Source organism: Podarcis cretensis (assembly GCF_951804945.1).
Source record: "Podarcis cretensis genome assembly, chromosome: 17".
NCBI lineage: Eukaryota > Metazoa > Chordata > Lepidosauria > Squamata > Lacertidae > Podarcis > Podarcis cretensis.
The window spans coordinates 36683689-36706777 of NC_137187.1; the positions used below are offsets into that span (position 1 = coordinate 36683689).

General features: G+C 45.8%; 1 protein-coding gene across 4 annotated transcripts in view; it reads left to right on the plus strand.

Annotated features, from left to right (window-relative positions):
- The first annotated feature begins 2719 nt into the window (after positions 1–2719).
- The window catches only part of TYK2 (tyrosine kinase 2), a 52745-nt gene continuing 32375 nt past the window's right edge, over positions 2720–23089 (plus strand). The window contains exons 1-3 of one of the 4 annotated variants that reach the window (XM_079959989.1): positions 2720–2857; positions 13462–13666; positions 19351–19474. In XM_079959989.1, coding sequence (XP_079816115.1) covers positions 13483–13666; positions 19351–19474 — 308 coding nt within the window. In that variant the 5' untranslated portion in view covers positions 2720–2857; positions 13462–13482. Of the gene's footprint in view, positions 2869–2905; positions 3132–4022; positions 4047–13461; positions 13667–19350; positions 19475–23089 lie in introns of those variants that run through there. The other 3 variants (XM_079959988.1, XM_079959987.1, XM_079959986.1) reach the window with 3 other exon arrangements.

Consider the following 23089-nt stretch of genomic DNA (forward strand, 5'->3'; position numbering starts at 1 on the left):
CCAGGAAGTGACATTTTTGTTACTGACAAAAATGTGATATTGATAGTGATATTGATGCAGTATTGTGAGCTGGGAATAAAATGATAAAGTATCCCCCCCCCAAACTACAATGTCTATACATAGACTGCACTCAGGTATTTGTGCCTGACCATATTTAAAAAACACCAATAAAGCACTGAATATTAATGATTCAATTTTTTTTTACAAAAGTAAATTTGTAATGTCTTCTCGAGGGGACACGCAAAACACACTGCCATTCTCCTTGCCCGACAAGCTACCAGAGAGAGCCAGCTCCCTTGCATACTCTTAGAATCAAATAATTGTAGGGTTGGAATGTATATTGCAGGTCATCTAGTTCCTGCATTGCAGGAATCTAGACTAAAACATCCAGGACAGATGGCCATTTAGCCTCTGCTTAAAGTCTCCAATGAAGGAGAGTCCACCACCTTCCGAGGGAGTCCGTTCTTGTTTCAGACTTGCTATCCTCACTAAGAGTTTTTCCTATGCTGTCCTAATGAAGGCAAAGTTAATGCTCCACTGAGAAACCCTGAATTCTTGTGTATTTATGTGTGAGAATGCAGGAAGTTTCATACCTCAGATCCTCATCTGTCCCTATTCTTTCTTTAATCTAAGCCATTGCCCTTGCCTCTCTCCAAGTGTCATCACCAGTGAAGTTTCTGGTCCTTTTTTGCCAGGGGTGGCAGTGGCAGGGAGGGAAGGTATTTGTTTTTTGAGAGAAACTCACAATATTAGTTTCAGAATCCCTGTTTTAGCCCAATAGCATTTGACTTGCCATGTGTGTTCTTTTCCAAGGCAGGATAGAATAGTAGTGAGAACCAGCCCACCTTTCTCTGTACAATGATTCTGGTTGTTTGCTTGATCTTCAGAACACCTTGCAATTTGTATGGTTGATGGCTTCTCTTGGAGTCATGTCCATCTTTCAGCGTGACTGTGCCTCACGGCTTAGCAAGATAATTTAGCTGCGTAGACCGATAACCCTTTTTTGAGCTTTGTTATATTTTGCATCTTTTTGACTTGCAGTCATCCTCCACTAAATGCTTGATTATGCTCCGAGTGTTTTAACAAAGACACCCATGCAAATGCTCTCCATTGTCATTTCTGTGCTCCTTCCCCACCCACATACATTGTGTAGCACAGAAGCTTCAAGGCCATCAGACAAATGGGAGAAGAATGCAGAGACTTAGGTAATTATTACAAAAGCCCCCTGGAATTATTTGCAAGCTGTTTGTGAGATGAGGGAAGAATAACAGGGCAGAGAACATTTCTCACAAGGCTTTTAGCTAGGCCAGAAACTTCAGAGAAGTGGGAGCAGGAGCAGCTAACTAAACACACATTTGACAGTAAATGACCCCTGGACGGTTAAGTCCAGTCAAAGGCAACTGGGGTGCGGCGCTCATCTTGCTTCAGGCCGAGGGAGCCAGTGTTTGCAGACAGCTTTCTGGGTCATGTGGCTAGCATGACTAAACCACTTCTGGCACAACAGGACATCGTGATGAGTGCCAGAGTGCACGGAGACGCCATTTATCTTCCTGCCACAGTGGTACTTATTTATCTACTTGCACTGGTGTGCTTTCAAACTGCTAGGTTGGCAGAAGCTGGGACAGAGCAACAAGAGCCTACCCTGGATTCTAACCGCCAACCTTCCAATCAGCAAGCCCAAGAGGCTCAGTGGTTTAGACCACAGCGCAGTATTTGAGCTCATGTAGCTAAAGAGTATGAGCTTTAAGCAAAGAATTTCCCAAGTCTGTTCTTGCCCCTGCCTACTTCACTGCTCTCAGATCTTAACTGCAATATAGGAAGAATATACAGCGGTACCTTGGGTTACATACGCTTCAGGTTACAGACTCCGCTAACCCAGAAATAGTACCTCGGGTTAAGAACTTTGCTTCAGGATGAGAACAGAAATCGGGCTCCGGCGGCACAGCAGCAGCAGGAGGCCCCATTAGCTAAAGTGGTGCTTCAGGTTAAGAACAGTTTCAGGTTAAGAACGGACTTCCGTAACGAATTAAGTACTTAACCTGAGGTACCACTGTACTCTCATTTACACGTTTATTTCTTCATAAGGATTATGGAGAAAACAAAGTACTCTGAACACTTCACTGCTAATATAAATGGTGTTGCTGATCAGTACAATGATTTTTCAAGTTGTCCCTGCACAATGTTTTGTATGTACTGGGGGGGGGGCTGTTTTGCTATTTATTTTTATGCTGTGAACCGCCCTGAGATCATCAGATAAAGGGCAGTACTGTATACAAATTCAGTAATAACTTTTTAAAAAGCTCAATTTCGATGGTTCCCTTAAAAAAATAAAATAAAAAAAAAGGTCAACAAGTTCGAGGTCTTCCTCAAAAAAACTGCTCGACAACTTTCGGGGTGTCCTGGTTTTCACTTTCTGAACTATGGCCACCCTACGCCCTTGCTGCATGAAGGCAGCCTGTCTCCCTCCGCTTCCGCAGCAACAACACTAAGCGGCGCGCTCCTGACCAGGGAAGCGCCTGGCCAGAGCACCTCAGGGTGACAAGAAGTGCGCATGCGCTCCCGAGGCCTCCAAGTAAATCCCTTCACTTGGAGCCGCCAATAGAGAGGCGCGCGGGCCGGTGGGTGGGGTCCCGGCGAAGGGGGGGCGGGGCGCCGCAAAGGGCGCGCCTGGAGGCGGAGGGCGAGCCAATGGGAGGCGGCGTCTCACGGAGCCTATTGCGAGCTGCGTCTCTGGGCGACGGGCGCGAGCGGCGGGCGGGCCTTCGGCTGCGCTTGGCTCCCTGAGGCGGCGGCGGCGGCGGCGGCGGCGGGAGGGGGGGCGTGGGTGTCGAGGGGCTCCCCTCCCCCAGGTCGCGAGGTAGGCGTGAGGTGGAGGAAAGTGCTCCCGGGGTGGGGGCTGGGGGGGGGAGTAGAGGACTCGGTTAAGGAAGGCAAACTCGGAAGCTAGGCGACCCTTCAGGAACTGAGCCCAAGCCCGGCGGTGTTTCTGCGAAGCCCGGCGGCCGGTGGAACCTCCACGCCCAGGGGCAGTCTACCTTGGGGAGAGCTGGGGCAGGCGGAGGCCAACCGCGAGAGGCGCTGGCGCCGACAGTCGCTTTCCGCCTAGAGACAGCTTGAAAAGAAAAGAAAAAGTAAGATACGCGGGGTCTGGAGGATCGATAGACCAGTCCCCTCAAGTCGGTGGGGCTGCTTCTGCGGCCCCTGACTTCCGCTGGCGCTGCTCTCCGGTGGCGTGATCTCTTCCCAGAGAGCTGACGAGTGCAATTCGCGAACGAGATGTTTTGAAAAAAGTGCGGAGCCTTGGAAATGAACACGAGGATGGCACCTGCAGCGAGAGGAAGGATGGCTTTGGGGAAAAGATAGGTAGCCGTGTTGGTCTGCCATAGTCAAAACAAAATAAAAAAATTCCTCCCAGTAGCACCTTAAAGACCAACTCCCTCCCCACCTTCTCACTATATAGAAGGGTCTGGTGACTTCTGTTTCAGTGAATCACAGCTATCGGCCATCACCCAATCCCACCACCCTTCCGAGTAATACCCCTCCCCACCTTCTCACTATATAGAAGGGTCTGGTGACTTCTGTTTCAGTGTATCTGAAGAAGTGTGCATGCACACGAAAGCTCATACCAAGAACTAACTTAGTTGGTCTTTAAGGTGCTACTGGAAGGAATTTTTTTATTTTGTTTTGGGGAAAAGAGTCGTGGGAATAATGTGGTGGAAGTTAGTTCCTCTAGCTTTCGTGTTGTTGAGTGGAGCTGATTTTAATATGCGTTGAAATTGTATTTCTTCTATTCATTTACGCAGTTTGTTATGTTTTGTTTACTTAAGAGAGCTGTGATGTATGCGTTGGGGAAGATTGTGTGTGTGGGAAGATTAATGCCAAATCAATGAGTACAGAGAGATCTTTCAATGTTCCTGTTGACCATGCTTATCTGCATGCTTACCAGAAGCTAGATGTAGACTCCTGATTTGAAACAAGACCTGCTGGTGATGGTGGCATTTTCATGCTTCTAGCTGGCTGCTTTGGGGAACCAAGAAATGGAGCAGGTTTGATCCAGCAATGCTATTATGGGTGGTGTTGCGGAGGTACTTGTGATGGAAGCAGCGAAAGGTTTAGATTCAGGGTGAGGACTATCTGGAGGCTAGAGAGAGGCTATGAAAAGAAGAAAGTTTTGAAAAGGTGTGGTGGATTCACTATTTATGAAGGCTTGTAAGAATCACTGGTGTATAGTACATACTACATAGTACATAGGGTGCACTGCACAGAATATCATGTGTGCCTCAGAGCACTTACTGTCTACATAATCTTAGTAATACCAATCATACCAGTGCAGATTCCCACCCCCACCCCCCGTTTCTGCATCCACATTTGCAGTATGAAGATAATACTGCACACTGTCTGGTGTGCTCATGGTACAGATGAGATCTGTTCTGAGGACTTCCTGACTCACCATCTTAGCCAGTATTCAACACCAGATCACTAAGTGTCATGGACAGGCTGGAAGCAGAGGAGCCCTGGGAGGCACCAACTGGGGACACCCCCCCCCCCCAAGAAGGCTCAGAGCCAGGGGACTGGAGGTGGGATGACAATGAGTGGTCAGAGGGAGAAGAGGGAGCAGACTGAGAAGAGGAGGTGTCAGAAGCTGAAGAGGCAACAAGGCTTATTGAGTGGGAAGAGCCTGTGGCAGAGAGCAGTCCAGAATCAGATGCCGAGGCAGAGGCTGGGGGGGGGGCAAGAAGCAGAGATCATGCAGGCTACTGAAGAAGCCAGGGGGTGCTTCCTCTCGATGCAACCAGCTTCCCTCCCCGCTGGTCTCATATTGCTTTGGAAGGACCCAGGGAAGGAGGAGGCTTAGGCAACTGTGGGAAGGCGGGGGCCTTCACTCCTTGCAGCTGCCTCATAAGGGGCAAAATCTACCAGGACAGCTTGCTGTTCTCACTAGCTGGCCTCCCGAGCTAATTGTGTTTCCTTGAATAACAAGTTGACTTCGCTGATGCCATGTGATTTATTGCTGACCTGCTCCTGACATCTGCCCCTAACAGTGCTGCAGGCAGAGGGCAATAGATGAAATGAAGAAAGTTTTTTTTAAAAAATAAATTGTTGGTGTTCTTTACCTAAACAAGTTCACAAAGAAACTTACAACATGGTCTTAGCTAGTTTTTAAACTGTGGGATGATGCAGGATAGAGAAGCTGACCTTGGCAGTTGGAGGCAAGGTAAAAGTCTGAGAGAGAGTGGGGCGGTTGGGAGCTTCTGGATCCAGTGGACCATCTAATGTAATCTGCAGTTATATTGTCTGCAAACAAGAGTCTCTGTAGATGGTTGGTTGAGAGGGAGATTTGAAACCAGAGGAAGCCTGCCTTTGACTATTTATTTAGAGTCATGTATATCCCGCCCTATGGGATGCAGGTGGCGCTGTGGGTTAAAGCCTCAGCGCCTAGGACTTGCCGATCGAAAGGTCGGCGGTTCGAATCCCTGCGGCGGAGTGCGCTCCCGCTGCTCGGTCCCAGCGCCTGCCAACCTAGCAGTTCGAAAGCACCTCCGGGTGCAAGTAGATAAATAGGGACCGCTTACCAGCGGGAAGGTAAACGGCGTTTCCGTGTGCGACTCTGGCTCGCCAGAGCAGCGATGTCACGCTGGCCACGTGACCCGGAAGTGTCTCCGGACAGCGCTGGCCCCTGGCCTCTTAAGTGAGATGGGCGCACAACCCCAGAGTCTGTCAAGACTGGCCCATACGGGCAGGGGTACCTTTACCTTTATATCCCGCCCTTTGCCTTGCAGTCCCTGGGTGGGTTACATGTATGTAACATCTTCCACCCCAAAGCCTTTGCAGAAGTGAGGGACAACTTGGAGGGGAAGCAATTCCACAATCTGAGGACCACCACAGAAAAAGCCCTTCTGTCCATTGCCATTTCACATGGTGGTGGAAATTCCAGTGTATTTCAACACATATTTGGGGCCCAATATGAGAGCACTGATTACTTACATTAGTGTTGATAAACCAATGAACCAGGAAGCCCTTAATTCAAATCTACGTATCTTCTAGCATGAACTTACTCAGTGATCTATAGCAAGCAAATCTCTCAGACAACCTCATTTTCCCATCTGCAGTACAGAGATAGTAGTGCTGACCTGCCTTACAAGGTTATTGGGATTGCAACAAGATAATGTGAAGACTTGAACATTATAAAAGCATTAACTCAATGCTAGTTAGCATTATGGAAAGAAGGCAATTACTGGGCTGCATAGAGATTTGTGCAGGGAGTTAGTAGACTGTTTCTGGGGGGTAAGGAGTTCTAGGAAGATCATAGGATTTATAAACGTGTTCAAACCAGTATAGGTTGAATTGTGCTGTGAAAGGGGTAATACAGGATGTTTCTACCAGCTGACATAATGTGGTTTCCGTTGGAAGAAATGATGTGTGCAGATTGGAGGAACCCTTGTGGGTCTTTCTAGGATTGCTGTATGTATATGAGAAGAAACTAGAGGGATGTGAAATGAATTGAGAAACATTACTGTGGGACAGGTATTACCCAAGGAAAGGAAATGGTATGGTGGGCTGGACTCACTTGTCTTCTATATCAGGTCTTTAAGATTGTAATTTTTATTGCTTATGAAGGGGCTTGGCCAGCATAGTGTGATCTGATCTATAACTTGTGGAGGTGTTTATAGTTTTTGGTATCCTGGCAAGTGTTTGTTTTTCCACCTGGCCTTCTCCCTTGCCAAATGCTTTGCTCATGGGATTATAATATTTGCTGTGCTGTAATTTTGTATTCTTTGGTTAGCATGGAAGAGCACATCAGGTAAAATCTTAGCTTTAATTCTTAACTTGAATGAAGTTGTTTTCATTGCCAAAGTATGAGCTAGCCAACTGCCTGACTGCTTGGGTTTATACAATGGGTTTATCATATAATAATACAAGTAATGTAATAGGAAAACATAGAAGGTAGTTTCTTAGTGTATTGCAGGTTTGACAGTTTAATGGGAGCCTAATAAAAAGAAGGGTCTAGGATGTAAAGTCTCTTGCTTATTATTCAAATGCCTTTCACAGTTCAACTAATCAGGGTTCTGAAGAGAACACTGTTGCATATATTGTTTTTGTTTCTCTAAGACTAAGCAATAAGGTAACTGTGGATGGATTTGTCGTGCTTGTTCCGTCCATTCTTGTTCAGACTGAAATCACTTCTTATTTTATACATCATCCCTTCCCCCAAAAGTAAAGAGAACTTGATTTGCCCATGGGCCACAGATCTGAGTCAGCAAAGATGGCAGCCTGGATCTCAATCTCCTTTTTTGTTTAACTATTCTCCCAAGTGATTAGTCCTGTATTATTTAGTACAGCAGATGTGCAGATACTGAACGTGGTCTGTTAACTTTAGTGCTTTGTAGCAAACTCTTTCCCATTCCTTCTAATTGTGGTGAAGAAGTTCTGAAGTTCAGGCCTTACTTCAAATGCAGCTGTGATACTTTGTTAAATGGAAGATGCATATAGTGTATTTCTCTTGGAGTAGAAATGAGCACATGGTGTATCTCTCAGCACTGTACTGTACTGGATAGAGTGTGTTGGCTTTAATATTGGAGGCTTAGCTACAAGTTGCTGCACAATTATAAGACTTGCAAATGGCAGACAACATATATTAATGATTATTATTCATTAGTTTTATATCCATCTCCAATGGACACAAGGCAATGTACACTAGCTCCCAAAAAATCTGAGGGGTGGGATAGACTGAGAGACTGACCAGCCTATGCCACCCAGTGGACTTCATGGCAGATCTTTGCTCCAGTCCTAACACCTATAACCACATCCTTCCCACACATAAGGATAAATAAAATATGCTGAATAAGAAGTGCCGTCAAAATACATGCCGATTCCTTGCTTTTCATTCCTTTGAGAAAAGGGTGGAGGCAACACTTATCCTCAAGCTTTGCTCAGAAATTGATGCAAGATTAGTACCTGAGACAACCCAGAGAGTTGGTAGATTATGTCAGATTCAGTGGCGTAGCGTGGGGGGTGCAGGGGGGGCCGGGCGCAACATCTGGGGGGGGGCGCGCTCGCACTCGCAGCTCTCTGCCCCTACCTGGCTCACTCACTCTCTCTCACTACTGTGCGAATCTGATCCGAGCCGCCGGGTCGCCGCCCACTGTGGAGGGGGGGTGCCAGGCGTGCGGGTTAGGGGGCGCAAATTACTTGCCTTGCCCCTGGTGCTGACAACCCACGCTACGCCACTGGTCAGATTTGAACTGAGGTTTTTCAAAGTCCAGGTTCACTCATTTTTATCTGCTAGACAATGCTGACTCTTACTGCCCATAATACTTGGTTTGGAGCATAGGATGCTGCATGGAAATAAACTTGTTAGCTTTAAAGGAAAACCATTTGCTTATTTTTGCCGTTAATAGAATGTTTGTGCATGTGCGCCTCTGAAACCTGGCTTCCAGTTCCCTTTAAAGTGAAACTCTTGGAATTGAAAGATAGGTTCCAAGAGATAGACGTTAAAAAAATCAATTCTGCATTGTTCTGCACCCTTCCTCTGGCTTGGCATTCCTTTCCATTTACCTCAGAAAATCTGGCCACACATGCAGTGTTAGAAACTCAGATATATAAGGTAATTGCCAAATGGCACCTTAAACCTAGGTTATGGTTCCCACAACAGAATGTCTAGGTGCCATTTCCCCCTGGGTGAGATGTATTATTGTTATTATTATTATACATTTTATTTCTATACTACTTTATATTTTAAATGAAAAAAATTCAAAGTGGTTTACAACACATTAAAACATCAAATAAAGCAATCCAGAATAAAACAAATTCAAGCTTCAAGGAAAATATTTCACATCCTTCTCTAAGTGGCATTTTGCCTCCCCCATATTTATTTACCTATTTAATTTAGCTCATAGCATAGTAGAAGTACTCTAGGAAGCCAGTGTGGTGTAGTGGTTAGAGTATTGGGCTAGGACCTGGAAGATCAGGGTTCAAATCCCCACTCAGTCATGAAACTAACTGGGTGACCTTGGGCCAGTCACAGCATCTTAACCTCCCTCACAGGGTTGTTGTAGGGATTAACTGAGTAGTGGGGTGAACCATGTACTCGTTGGAGAAAAAGGTGGGATATAAATGCAATAAATAAGCTCTTCTGCTTACCTGCTTAAGAAACCTGGTGGGGGGCAGCCAGATTGAGATGTCAGTCATCAGCCTGGCATCCACAGATCTCCATGGGGTCACAATTGGACCTGCCCCAGTTGCAAAGTGCACCTGGCTAATTTCAAACACTGCACACATGTACTTCTCAAGTTAACTTTGAGTTGGGGTCGTCCTCCCCAGCCCGTGTGTGTGTGTGTTAAAAAATGTTAGGATAAAACATACCAAATTCAGATAAAGAAACCTAGACTGCAGAACCAGTATAATTTGTAGAGATATATTTATTTTTAATTACTATAATAGGAATGCTCAAGGAGAGGAAAAAGCAGCATGTCCTTTGATCAAGTATGTGTCCTACATGAACTTGAGATGAACTCCTTAAACAACATACACATAGATTTCAGTAACAGGGATATAAATATATATTCCGTATAATTTGTGATGCTGAAGTGAATCAACCTCCTCTTTTTCAGAAGCCAAATAGTAGGTCTGCAACTGGACTTCTCTGCGACCCATCCCCTCTGCAGGGAGGTGGGACCAATTCGGATGGTCCGCCCCCGCCACTTAATGGATCCAAATGGTTTCCAGAGAGTGGTAGGGGATGCTTTATCCCATGTTGATGGCCTTTCAGCGGATTCCCTGGTGGCCCGCTGGAATGCGGAGTTAACCAGGGCTATCGACTGTCTGGCTCCGAAGCGCCCTCTCCGATTGCATGGAGCCCGGACAGCTCCGTGGTTTTCTTCGGAGCTGAGGGCGATGAAACAATCGCTGAGACGGCTAGAGCGTCGGTGGCAAAAAACTCACTCTGAATCTGACCGGACACAGGTTAGAGCTCAACGTCGAGCCTACCAAGTGGCGATAGCGACGGCGAAGAAGACTTTCTTCACCGCCTCTATTGCATCTGCAGAAAATAGTAGCAGGAGACTCTTTCAGGTGGTTCGTAATTTAACGGAACCACCTTTACCACCGGGGCCTTGTAAAGACCCCAAGATCTCCTGCAACGATTTTGCAAAGTTTTTTGCAGATAAAATCACTCATATTCGGAGGGAGCTAGACACCACCGTGGGAGCAGTGCCGGGGCAGGAGAGTGCTAGAGCTCTGTCTGGTCAAGTTGCATGGAGTCAATTTCAATCCGTTACCCCCGAGGATGTGGACAGGCTGCTTGGACGCGTGAAACCAACCACCTGTCTCCTGGATCCTTGCCCATCCTGGCTAATAAAAGCAAGCCGGGAAGGGCTGGGCGATGGGCTCTGCGGGGTGGTGAATGCTTCCCTCTGTGAGGGAACATTCCCAGATCTGCTGAAAGAGGCGGTCATTAAACCGCTTCTTAAAAAACCATCTTTAGACCCGGCCAGTATGGCCAACTATCGCCCAGTCTCAAATCTTCCTTTCTTGGGCAAGGTGATTGAGCGCGTGGTTGCTGAACAACTCCAGGCACGCCTGGAGGATGCGGACCATTTGGATCCCTTCCAATCGGGATTCAGGCCTCATCATGGGACTGAAACTGCCTTGGTCGCGCTGGTTGATGACCTCCGGCGAGCTAGGGACAAAGGTGAGAGTTGTTTCCTAGTTCTGCTGGATCTCTCAGCGGCCTTTGATACAATCGACCATAACATCCTTCTGGACCGTCTAGAGGGGCTGGGAGCTGGGGGCACTGTTATACAGTGGTTTCGCTCCTTCCTCCTGGGCCGTGTTCAGAAAGTGGTGGTGGGGGATGAGTGTTCAGACCCCTGGGCCCTCACTTGTGGGGTGCCTCAAGGTTCCGTCCTCTCCCCCATGCTTTTTAACATCTATATGAAGCCGCTGGGAGAGATCATCAGGGGGTTTGGACTGGGTGTTCATCAATATGCAGATGATACCCAGCTCTACCTCTCTTTCAAATCAGAACCAGTGAAGGCGGTGAAGGTCCTGTGTGAGTGCCTGGAGGCGGTTGGAGGATGGATGGCGGCTAATGGATTGAGGTTGAATCCTGACAAGACAGAAGTACTGTTTTTGGGGGACAGGGGGCGGGCTGGTGTGGAGGACTCCCTGGTCCTGAATGGGGTAACTGTGCCCCTGAAGGACCAGGTGCGCAGCCTGGGAGTCATTTTGGACTCACAGCTGTCCATGGAGGCGCAGGTCAATTCTGTATCCAGGGCAGCTGTCTACCAACTCCACCTGGTACGCAGGCTGAGACCCTACCTGCCTGCGGACTGTCTCGCCAGAGTGGTGCATGCTCTAGTTATCTCCCGCTTGGACTACTGCAATGCGCTCTACGTGGGGCTACCTTTGAAGGTGACTCGGAAACTACAACTAATCCAGAATGCGGCAGCTAGACTGGTGACTGGGGGCGGCCGCCGAGACCACATAACACCGGTCTTGAAAGACCTACATTAGCTCCCAGTACGTTTCCGAGCACAATTCAAAGTGCTGGTGTTGACCTTTAAAGCCCTAAATGGCCTCGGCCCAGTATACCTGAAGGAGCGTCTCCACCTCCATCGTTCTGCCCGGACGCTGAGGTCCAGTGCCGAGGGCCTTCTGGCGGTTCCCTCATTGCGAGAAGCAAAGCTACAGGGAACCAGGCAGAGGGCCTTCTCGGTCGTGGCGCCTGCCCTGTGGAACGCCCTCCCATCAGATGTCAAAGCAATAAATAACTACCTGACATTCAGAAGACATCTTAAGGCAGCCCTGTTCAGGGAAGTTTTTAATCTGTGATATTTTAGTGTATTTTTGGTTTTTATGGAAGCCGCCCAGAGTGGCTGGGGAGACCCAGCCAGATGGGCGGGGTACAAATAATAAATTATTATTATTATTATTATTATTTATTTTATTTTAAATACCAGGAGTAGAGAGGAACAGCTGGGTGGTGGGACAGAATTCTGCTCTTCCTACTTGTTCTGCATAAACAACCAGCAAGAAATTGCATTCCTAGACTGGAATTTTACTGCTGCATAGTATAACTGCCAGGAAGACCTGGCTGGTATTATGATCCTTTGGTCTCTATTGAAAGAAATGAGACCTCTGGTTTGACCAGATGTTTGAGTTAATGCTTGCTGCACCTACTTTGGTATGAAAGAACACTTCATTGTACATGAAGCAGGAAAGTGTGTTTTCATTTGGGATCACTAGTGCTTTGGAATCAACACAGTCTTAGATTTAGAGATGGGGAAATATTTCCTAATGTTGACCATGCCAGTTGTTTGTGAAGAAAAGAATAGTTCTTTCAGGAATGGCTTCAACCCAGTGGGTTGAACTGAATGATGCATGAGGTCCATTGTAGTTCTTGGATGAGACTCCTATATAATGCATCCCTCCCTACCAGCTAGAACAGTGAGAAGATGAACTGAATAACACTTGGCTCCTATGACCATTTCTGCCTTATGTGATGATTTGTAATGTGCCTGCTTTCTCATGTGCTGGTGGGTAACTTCACTATCACCCATGAAGTGTGGTGAGGCAGTTGCCTCAGGTTGGCAGCCTCTGGGCAGCTGGGACGGGTGATACCACCACTTACACCACCTTATGAGACATGGGTGGCACTGTGGTCTAAACCACTGAGCCTCTGGGCTTGTGGATCTGAAAGTCAGAGGTTTGAATCCGTGTGGCAATGGTGAGCTCCCGTTGCTCTGTCCCAGCTTCTGCCACCCTAGGAGTTCGAAAGCACACTGATGCAAGTAGATAAATAGGTACCGCTGTGGCGGGAAGGTAAACAGTGTTTCCATGCACTCTGGCTACTGTCGTGGTGTCCCATTGTGCCAGAAGCGATTTAGTCATGCTGGCCACATGACCCAGGGAGGTGTCTGTGGACAAATGCCAGCTCCTTTGGCCTGAAGCAAGATGAGTGCCGCACCCCATAGTCTCTTTTGACTGGACTAAACCATCCAGTGGTCCTTTACTGCTGCTACAGCAATGCTGCCCCTCCCAGCTGCAGGGGCATCATTTTCAGTTTTGCCTGGAGTGGCAAAAGACCCTGGGCCAGCCCTGCTGTCACCTGTGCTTTAGAGCTGCTAGGAAGGATTGTTGTTTGGGTACTAGTGTACTGTATGTGGATTCTGGAAAAATTAAACAATCTGTGGATACTCCACATTATCCTTTTGCTTGAGCTGCCTTTCCTCTACAAACTGACTGTAACCCCCTGTTTCTCTGGTTTAGACTTCATATATTTGGAAGCTCTTCCTGATATTATCAAAAGGGAAGTGGTGTAGGGGTGTGAATCATTCACTGTATATATTACATTGTATTACACACACACTCTATGTTCCTGAGAGTATGCGTAGCTGAAGACTACGTTTCCTGAAAGCGTTTTAAGTTTCCTTAATGAGGTCTCTGTTTCCTCCCACCTAGGGACTTGGAAGAATTGGCAGAATGCCACTGTGCCATTGTGCAGTGAAGCACAGTGAATCAGACATGGAGGGATGTCGTTTTTCACCTTCTGGAGGGCTGAGGGTATATCTTCACTGGAAGGGTGAGCAGGAGGAACAGTACCAGACTTATATGCAAGGGACTCCTTGTGCTGAAGAGATCTGCATCGATATTGCACAGAAGATTGGTAAGTGGCCCATAGGGCTTGTTTAGAGATATGTGGGAAACATGTAGCCCTTCTTGGAGAAGTGCCTTATCGCCCATGTTGTTCAATATCTATAGAAAACCATTGGAATATGACATCCAGAGGCTTGGGCTGCAGTGGAGACTTGCAATTGGATTTGTATGGAGTTGTACTCCCCCTGAAGGAGCAAGTTCACTTTCTGAGAGCCCTCCTGGACTCAACATTTTACATGGAGGTATATGTGGTGGCAGTGGTGGCTTCTGCTAGCTTAGGGTTGTAGCTGGTGTACCAGTCCTAACTAGAGAAGGCAGACCTTGCCTTCCAGTGACATCCAGACAAGACTACTGTAATGATATATAGGCACTGCACTCTATGTGGGCAGCCTTTAAAGATGGCTTGATACAAAATGCAGCCACTCAGATGCCAGTGGGGGCAAGGCTGTGGGAACATGTGACATCATTCTTGTACTGGATGCACTGGTTGCTGGTGTATTTCTGAGCCCATTTAAGTGCTGCTGTTGATCATTGAAGCCCTAAATGACCAAGTTGTTAGAGCAGCTTCCATCACCTGTATGAACTTGCCTATGCTTTAAGAAAACTCCAGGGACCTTGCTAATGTGCTCACCGGTGAGACTAATTACCGTATTTTTTGCTCTATAAGACTCATTTTTTCCCTCCTAAAAAGTAAGGGGAAATGTGTGTGCGTCTTATGGAGCGAATGCAGGCTGCGCAGCTATCCCAGAAGCCAGAACAGCAAGAGGGATTGCTGCTTTCACTGTGCAGCGAGCCCTCTTGCTGTTCTGGCTTCTGAGATTTAGAATTCCTCCCCCCCCCTTGTTTTCCTCCTCCAAAAACTAGGTGCGTCTTGTGGTCCGGTGCGTCTTATAGAGCGAAAAATACGGTAGGTGGACAGGCATGAGATATGGCCTCCTTGGTGTTGGCCTCATGTCTGTGAAACTCCCCTCCTGACCAAGTCGAGATTTCCTATTGCAACTGAAATCTCCACAGCACCACCTGCTTGAGCGGGAGGGTGAAGGCAGCCTTCTTGACTGACCACAAATGCTGGTAAGCTGTTACCAACTATTGGGCTTGTGGCATTCCCTTTCAGTCTTGCTCCCCAGGAAGCCTTTTGATGTTCTGAGACTTTCCATTGTGGAACAATTTGCATACATAAAAAACAAGCTGCTCTTTTACCACAAGCTTAGTCCTTCTGTGGTAGCAAAACCCCCACCACACCACCCCGTTTCTGAAGGCTGTAGCAGCTGATTTTTCAGCCCACCCATTGCCACCTCTCCTTCAAAGCTCCTTTTAATGAGGAGCATTTTCAGCTCTGCTTTTGGATCCTGGTGAATAGGAGAGGGGTGCATTGGTGCCACTCCCCTTCTTCCTTCTCTTCCAGGCAATCATCTCCCCTACCCCCTTTTGCCACCTGATAGAGCATCTAGTTCAATTTAAGGGAGCAAGAGAGAGAGGCTTGCAACATGGCTGAGGTGGGAAGGGAATCAGGGAAGAGTGGAGTGGGTGCTTTGTTGTCCTCCTGTTTTTGGGCATTCCTTTCTTGCTTCTGTAATGCTGGAATGTTGCTTTGGTGAGGTTTGGGACCTCCTTTCTTCCCCCAACCCCCATTATTTAGGAGGAATGCTCCTAGAACTATATTTCTACTGCCCCTCCCTCCTCTTCTCACAGCCCTTCTCCCAAATAATCTACTTTCCCATCACCATTCCACAGTAGTTTCACATCTCTCCCTCCCTCTCTCTCAAATTTCTTTCAAGTTCAGCATCATAGTAAAACAAGTCAAACTGCTGGAATCTCCCCATTTAATTCTGCCTTCACATCCAGCACTTCCTTTCTCAGTAATTCTGCCAGTAGGTTAATGTCTTTGGTTCTGATGTCTTCTCCTTCCTCTGGAATGACTCTGAGTCTTAAGCAGAACTCATTTTTTCTCAGCTCCATTAATGTTGAATTATCCAAACATTTTCCATCTCTCTATTTATCACTTCATTTTTTGTTTCTAAGGTCTCAACTTTATCATTTAATTGGCCTATTTCCCCAGTCAATTGTGTATAGGATGCCTCTATTTTATTGACTGATCCTTCTAATCTTCTCAATTTTCTAATTCTTCTAAAGTCTCTATTGATCTCTTAAGAGACTTTGTTTTCTTTGTCGTCACCTGCATAATATTATCCACAGTGAGCAGGGACCCTGAAGATCTCATTCTCTCCCTCCACTTCTCTTTCTTCTTTTCCTTTTCTTGTAAGCAGCATTCTGAATGTTGAAGTTTTTCTTGCTTCACTTTATTAGAATTTCTGTCTCTAAACAGCTTCTATCCCTTCAGCAAATTTAACCTTGTTTTGGCAACAACCTGAGATATGGCAAATTCCATTCTCAGGAATACAGTGTTAGCTGGCAAAGTAGCTTTCAATTACTTAAAACACTTTAGTCAAAAAGTAAGAAAAAATAAAAAGCTTCGCATATGTCCCTTGTCCATTTAAAACTTTCTCATTTCACACCATAAATCTAGCTTTTTGTCACTTCTATGATGGCGTGAGACGCAGGTGGCGCTGGCAGGGACGCAGGTGGCGCTGTGGGTTAAAGCCTCAGCGCCTAGGGCTTGCCGATCGAAAGGTCGGCGGTTCGAATCCCTGCGGCGGGGTGCGCTCCCGTTGCTCGGTCCCAGCGCCTGCCAACCTAGCAGTTCGAAAGCACCCCCGGGTGCAAGTAGATAAATAGGGACCGCTTACTGGCGGGAAGGTAAACGGTGTTTCCGTGTGCGGCTCTGGCTCGCCAGAGCAGCGATGTCACGCTGGCCACGTGACCCGGAAGTGTTTCCGGACAGCGCTGGCCCCCGGCCTCTTGAGTGAGATGGGCGCACAACCCCAGAGTCTGTCAAGACTGGCCCGTACGGGCAGGGGTACCTTTCCCTTTACCTTATGATGGCGTGAACAGTAGCTTGCTTGCCTTCTCCTTCTTTATTATGGAAAGCAGTTCACTCACCAGGTGTTGGTTTTTGCTTTTTGCTAACAGACTCAGAAACTCTTTAAGGTTGTAAATTATCTCATTCCGGAGGCAATTAAGACAGGGAGGTAGTCTTGGTGCCCATAATAGGACTGCAGTGTAGTTTGAGCAAGTTGACAATTATCAGCTTCCAGTCACTCAACTCACAGGGTAGGAGATGAGCCTCTCAGCAGCCCCCCTGTCCCACGAGGAGCAATCCCTTCCTTCCAGCTCCTTTTCAGAAGTGAATAGGTGCAAGTAGATAAATAGGTACCGCTCCGGTGGGAAGGTAAACAGAATTTCCGTGCACTGCTCTGGTTCGCCAAAAGCGGCTTAGTCATGCTGGCCACATGACCCAGAAGCTGTACGCTGGCTCCCTCAGCCAGTAAAGCGAGATGAGCGCCGCAACCCCAGAGTCGTCCGTGACAGGACCTAACGGTCAGGGGTCCCTTTACCTTTACCTTTACCTTTACCTTTACCTTTACCTTTAACACCGCAGAAACAAATGCTAATATGCCCAGGAACATGCTGAGAGGATGTACCTCCACAGGCACATAGTTCCACATGTGGTGGGAATGTCCTAAAATCCAACTCTTCTGGACATCAGTCATATAAGAAATATGCAAAATAACTAAGCAAGTATTAGAAGTCACCCCAGAACTGGTTCTACTAAACATCTTCCAAGACAATAATGCCCACTCACAAAGAGCTCATAACCCGCCTACTCTCGGCAGCCAGAAACATCATAGCCAGATGCTGGAGAAACCTGTCAGGAGTAAGCATAGACCAATGGTATCAAATAGTATGAGAAACAGCCTTATTAGAAATATTAACCAACAAACTGAAACTGACACGGGGACAAATAGAAGAAGACGCCTTCACCCCGATATGGTTACCCTTTATCACATACACAGCTCAACAAGACAATAACAAGAACCCGCCAACAGCATTTGAATCAAACTGGCTAACCTCATCCAAAAACACACACACACACATCCCACTCAAACATGAAAAATAGGTTCACCACAGCCAATCACAAACAAACAACCACACCCTAGGCCAACTCCAACCTCTCTCACCACCAAAGGAATACAAGTGAATAGTAAAGAGAACCCAGACAAGTGACGCTGACACAAAACCCCACGTATACAGTAAGTAGGATAGAAGCATTGCCACCTGACCCCACCCCACTCACCATTCCCCCCTCCCCCTCTTTCTCCCTTTTCTTCCTAATGTAACACTAATGTCTCAACAAATGAAACTGATCTGTAGAAAATGTAACTTGAAAAAAGAGACATTGCACATAAACCAATAAATCTTTAATAAAAATATATTAAAAACGAAAAGAAAAGAAGTGAAGCTGGCAGCCAGACTTGTGTCTGGCTATCAGCAAACATCACACTGTTATCACCATTGGTAAAGAACTGACAAAATACCTTCAGTCTGCCGTGATCCCTCCCTTGGAAGTCCCCAGGATAAAAGGATCTCTAATAAAGGGACTAGAAAAGTATTTTGCAGGGGGATGAGTGGTTTGTTTGATTTCCTGCAGCTCCTTATCACATACAGTTGTATAACTCTGCAGTTACATAAAAGAAGTGTGGCAGATGACTGTGGACTGCAAATTGCTTTACAGTCTGAAGTTGTTCAGCTAGGCTTAAAGCCTTGAGCATTCTGCCTGTTTTTTTTAGCTTGGCAGGGCCTTAACGCTTGGATCCAAACCTAGGAGTACCTTCACATTCTATACATTTTGGGGTAGACTTGTGGCATGCTTTGACTTTATAGAACAGTGGGATTTTATGAGCTTTGTTGCCCTTTTTATATTTGTGAATGTATTTGAGCTGAAGCTTAGTCCACACATTCAGTGGAGCTTCTCCTGGAAGAAAGATCCTGAGATCCTAAAACCTGGTCCATTGGTCACCAGCTGTCAGGGACTAGAAGAGACCACCCCTGCGACCATGCCAGCATATACCTAATTACATTATACCATTGTGTAGATAGTGACTACTTTGGGAGCCAACTTTAGCTGAAAAACAGGTTATAGATAAAGGTTTTGAGGTAGAAGAGACTGTACCACTTCAGACTGCAGGCAAAGGACCACATTTCTAATGCTCTCTGCAGATAGCCTGCTCCCCATAGTGCTAGTTTTCTAAACTGAAATCTTCCTTGCTGGTGTGCTAGTTCTTAATGCTGGGAGCTTTTTAAATCGCCTTCATGATTTTTTTTAAAAAGGTGCCTCTCACCTGCACATGTAGACCATGGGCCCCAGGAGCAGAGGAGTAAAATTTTATGTGCAACTGACTTCTGTTCTGCCCAGCACAGCAGCTGATGTATACTTACTTAAATATGCTTTAAGTAAGGTTGGAGTGATGTTTGTGTGTGTCTAAAACTTCTCTAAAAAGAAAGAAAGCATTTGTATATGAGTGAATGCAACCTAATCCTGCGAATAGGAACCTCAGTTCTGCCTTTAGATGACATTGGGATGCAGTAAAGATAATGTTACAACTGACAAGGGTGCTTTCTTGGTTTCATTTAATATGCTATCTTATTTGTATTGATTGTTTCCCCAACCCTGGGCTCAGGGTTATCTCAGGGAAAGAGTCAGAAATTAGTGCCTTTTAAGGAGTGACTATCGAGCTGTGCCCAATATGATAATTTCCTTCAACATTTCTTACTAGATCTTTTTGTCTTCCACAGGAATCACGCCAATCTGCTTGAGCTTCTTTGCACTGTATGATCCACTGGCCAAATTATGGTTCCCTCCTAACCATGTGTTTGACATAGATAGTGGCATTAAGTTGATTCTACATTTTCGTTTGAGGTAAGAACATCCTTTCCCCATGTATTTCACCTTCACTTCTGTAGTTTTGGGATTAAATATTTATTGGCTTTACAAATGGGTGCTTGCAGAGCCCCCTGCCTAGCACCCATGAGCCCATGAAGATGCTTGAGCTTTCATTTAGATAGAAAGTTATGGAGCAAAATGTGCAGGTACCCTTCTAAGTGATTTCTGTGAAATGAGCCAACCTAGCTTCTCCTGTCTGTCAGTGATTTTAGCTGGTGAAGGAAGTCAGAACTGTGATTGGTAAGTGACTAGTTTGGACACCATGCAATAGAAATCCCCAGACTCAGTGCTATTTTTCCTTCTTGTTTAGTACACTTCACTTCTTCATCTTAAACATTTATATTCCCCTTGTGCGTTTAACTGCTGTATCTCCACAATCGGAAATAGCAGGACATAGCTTTCCACGGTAAACCTGAGATTGTGCAGGGGATGGGGTGAGAAGCAGGAATGACTGCACTCCCTCTAATTCTGTGCTATGCCATGACCTCATGGCAGCCATTTGTGACTGGTACCCATGGCGTCTCTGAAAATACAAAATGTGCCCATCAGTCTGGTAAGGTCGGTGGCCCCTGTTGTAGCAGGTACTGGGGAATATGCTGACCCCTGAATTATTAGGTCAATTGATCGTAATTGGGTAGTGCTCAAAACTAATCAAGAAGCAGGTTAATCTCCTTCTCTGTGATTTATGTCCAGAGCTCAGACAACATACTGTAAGCATATGCTTTTGTAATGGTTCTAGGGGTTGCTCGTGCGTAAGCCGGTGCAAACACCTGGCTGGGTTGCCTGAGTGAACCTTTTCTGTCCGGACAGCCACTCACCCCTGGCCGCCTCAATCGCTGGCAGAATCCATCAGTGGGCGTTTCTTAAACTTATTCCAGCAAAGAAGCTCTTTGACGCCTAGTCTCCTCCTACTCTCTCTGCGCAAAAGCCTTCTGCGCAAGGAGGGCGTAGGCAGCGGAGGACCCCTACTCTCCCTGCTGGTCCCCGGCAAGGAGTCATGGGACCGCCTCGCCGCTTCCCCCATCTGCCCCCCTTCTCCACTGGTGCTACGCTGATTCTCTTCCCCAGAAGATGGGCTGCCTCTCCCAATCCCGGGACGCTCTCTGGAATCTCTCTGGATTTTGCTCTCTCCCTCCGGCACTGATGGCAGCTCCCTGACAGCTTTCTAAAAAGTTCACACACTGTATATGGTGATTACCTGGATCTGCATACCTTTGGGGTCGTCTCTTTTCCCCTGCGTTCTGCCATTGTGTAAAGTCAAGTCAGCCTTGGCAAGTATAATGGCTTTTTTATGCTGGTCCTGGGTCTGTGGAATAGCATCTTGGAAGGGGTTTACCGAATCATGGTCTTTGGTGCATTCAGAAGGGGCTGCACATCATTCTTCAGAAAGATGTTTAGAAGACAGTGGATTTGGGTACTTAACTGCTGCTTTTTATGTTTTAAAAACATTGGCACAAGCAGCATATAAATAATAAATTATAATTATTAGTGGGCATTTTATCTATAGTTTTTAGGAAGTGGGGTACATGGCAGCATTTTTGTGCAGGTTTTCTTACATATAATAAAGTAATTTGCCCAGGAAAACCTACTTGTGCATAGCCATTTAGGCTTTCTGAAAGCAGTGTAAGATTATTATAGTCAAGAAATGTTCAGTAATAATAATAATAAAATAAAAATAATAATAATAATAAAATAATAATAATAATAATAATAATAATAATAATAATAATAATAATAATAATAATAATAATTTATTATTATTTATACCCTGCCCATCTGGCTGGGCCTCCCCAGCCACTCTGGGCGGCTTCTATAGAAAGCAAAAATACAATAAAATATCACACGTTAAAAACTTCCCTGAACAGGGCTGCCTTAAGAGACAGTAAGTCTCATTTATATAAGTTCCATTAGACCGAGCAGGTGTTTGCTTTATTACCCATAGAATATCCAAATGACTGAGTTATTGTTGTGTATTAAAATGGTTTTTCATGTAGTGTTTGGTATATTGAGATGCTGCTTTGGGCATGTTGAATGGCAAGGCATGAATGCAATACATCCTGCATTCATAATAGTTAGTTTGCCCTTGTTCTGGAAGCAATAAGTATGTCCACATTTGCCAGTAGTAGTGTCTTCCACTTTGAATTCAGAGTAGAATAATGGCACAGGACATAATACATTGATTTAATAATGGGAAAACACATGCGCCATAGCTGTTGGTGTCAAAATTAAATTGTGTTTTTTTTTTTCCTCCTCAGCATACTTCCTCCCTCAAGTTAGGTGAATCTGTGTCATGGTCAGTGTGGTTTGGCTACATAATTTAAAAGAGCTGGTTGTTTCTGCCAGAGAGCATGTGCTAGTATAAAAAGAGCATCCTGTCTGCTGTACCACAACAATACTGGGGTGTTTGAAAGTAGTGGGAGAGGTCTCAGCCTGGCCTCATTTCAACACTTCCCCAAATCTAATTTTCATATGTATCTGGAATGTCGATGCTCCTTGGGGCATCATATACACTTTTAGAAAAGTAACCTTAGTAGGCAGTGGTGACTGGTGCCCACTGGAGCTGGTAGGGTGACACCAGAGCAAATGACAGAAGGGGCCAATTCTTGTTTTGTCCCCATCCTCCCTGCTGAGTTCTACAAGGGTAATAACTGAGACTAAAGAGGGAGCTGGCAGTAAGAAAGCAGTCAGGTGGGGGCTGACTGAAGGAAGGCTGGGCTTGGTTTAGGAGGGTCCTGCTTGCCCCCCAGTGAACCAGCTTCCACCACTAGTAGGGTATTCTTTCCTTCTCAGACTCCTTAACTGTGCAGTCCTAAGCATATTTACTCAGAAGTAGGTCCCTGTAAGTTTAGTGAGACTTGCTTTATAGTAAGTGCATCTAGGATTGTGATCTAGGTCTATTTGTTGTGTGTATTTTGGTACAAACTGTTGTAGATCCTTCAGGCAGATTTGCGTGTGTGCAACTGTGATCTGAGAAGGAAGTGGGTGGGAAGGAAGTGGGCAGGGTGCCTAGTACATCAATGAAGAGAACATCCTTCAGTTTCTGCAAATGCTGAGCTGAGCTTGGGCTTTAGTTTAGCTTGTGTGTGGTGAATAGAATGAACCAGATGAATAGAACCAGAGCACACTGCTTTAACATTGGAGCAGTATTACCTTTTGACAGAACCTTTTCAGGAGATATAGCCATGCTTATAAGTATTATAAGCTTGTTTCAATCTAATTTACCCTAGCAAGTTCATTTATCTTGAAACTTAGCGGTTTTCCTGTCTGGTGAATAAATTCCACTTCTTTACTACCCTGGAATCAATTTCATGAAGTCACAGACACACACACACTCATACTCATTCATATATTCAGTCTTTATTGGCGTAATATATACATACATATTAGTGTGTGTACTATATTTCCTGAACAAAATTTGCTTCCACATACATCTACAGGCAGCATCTTTGTTTTAACTCTTAAGTCAGCCTAGTTAGGTGGCCTTAGTTAATCTCTAGGAAGAGTGTCTAAATAGTGGCTTCATAGTTCATGTACAATTTTACTTGCATCTACTGCTAGGATTTTAAGTGTTTTTAATTGGCTTTAACTGTA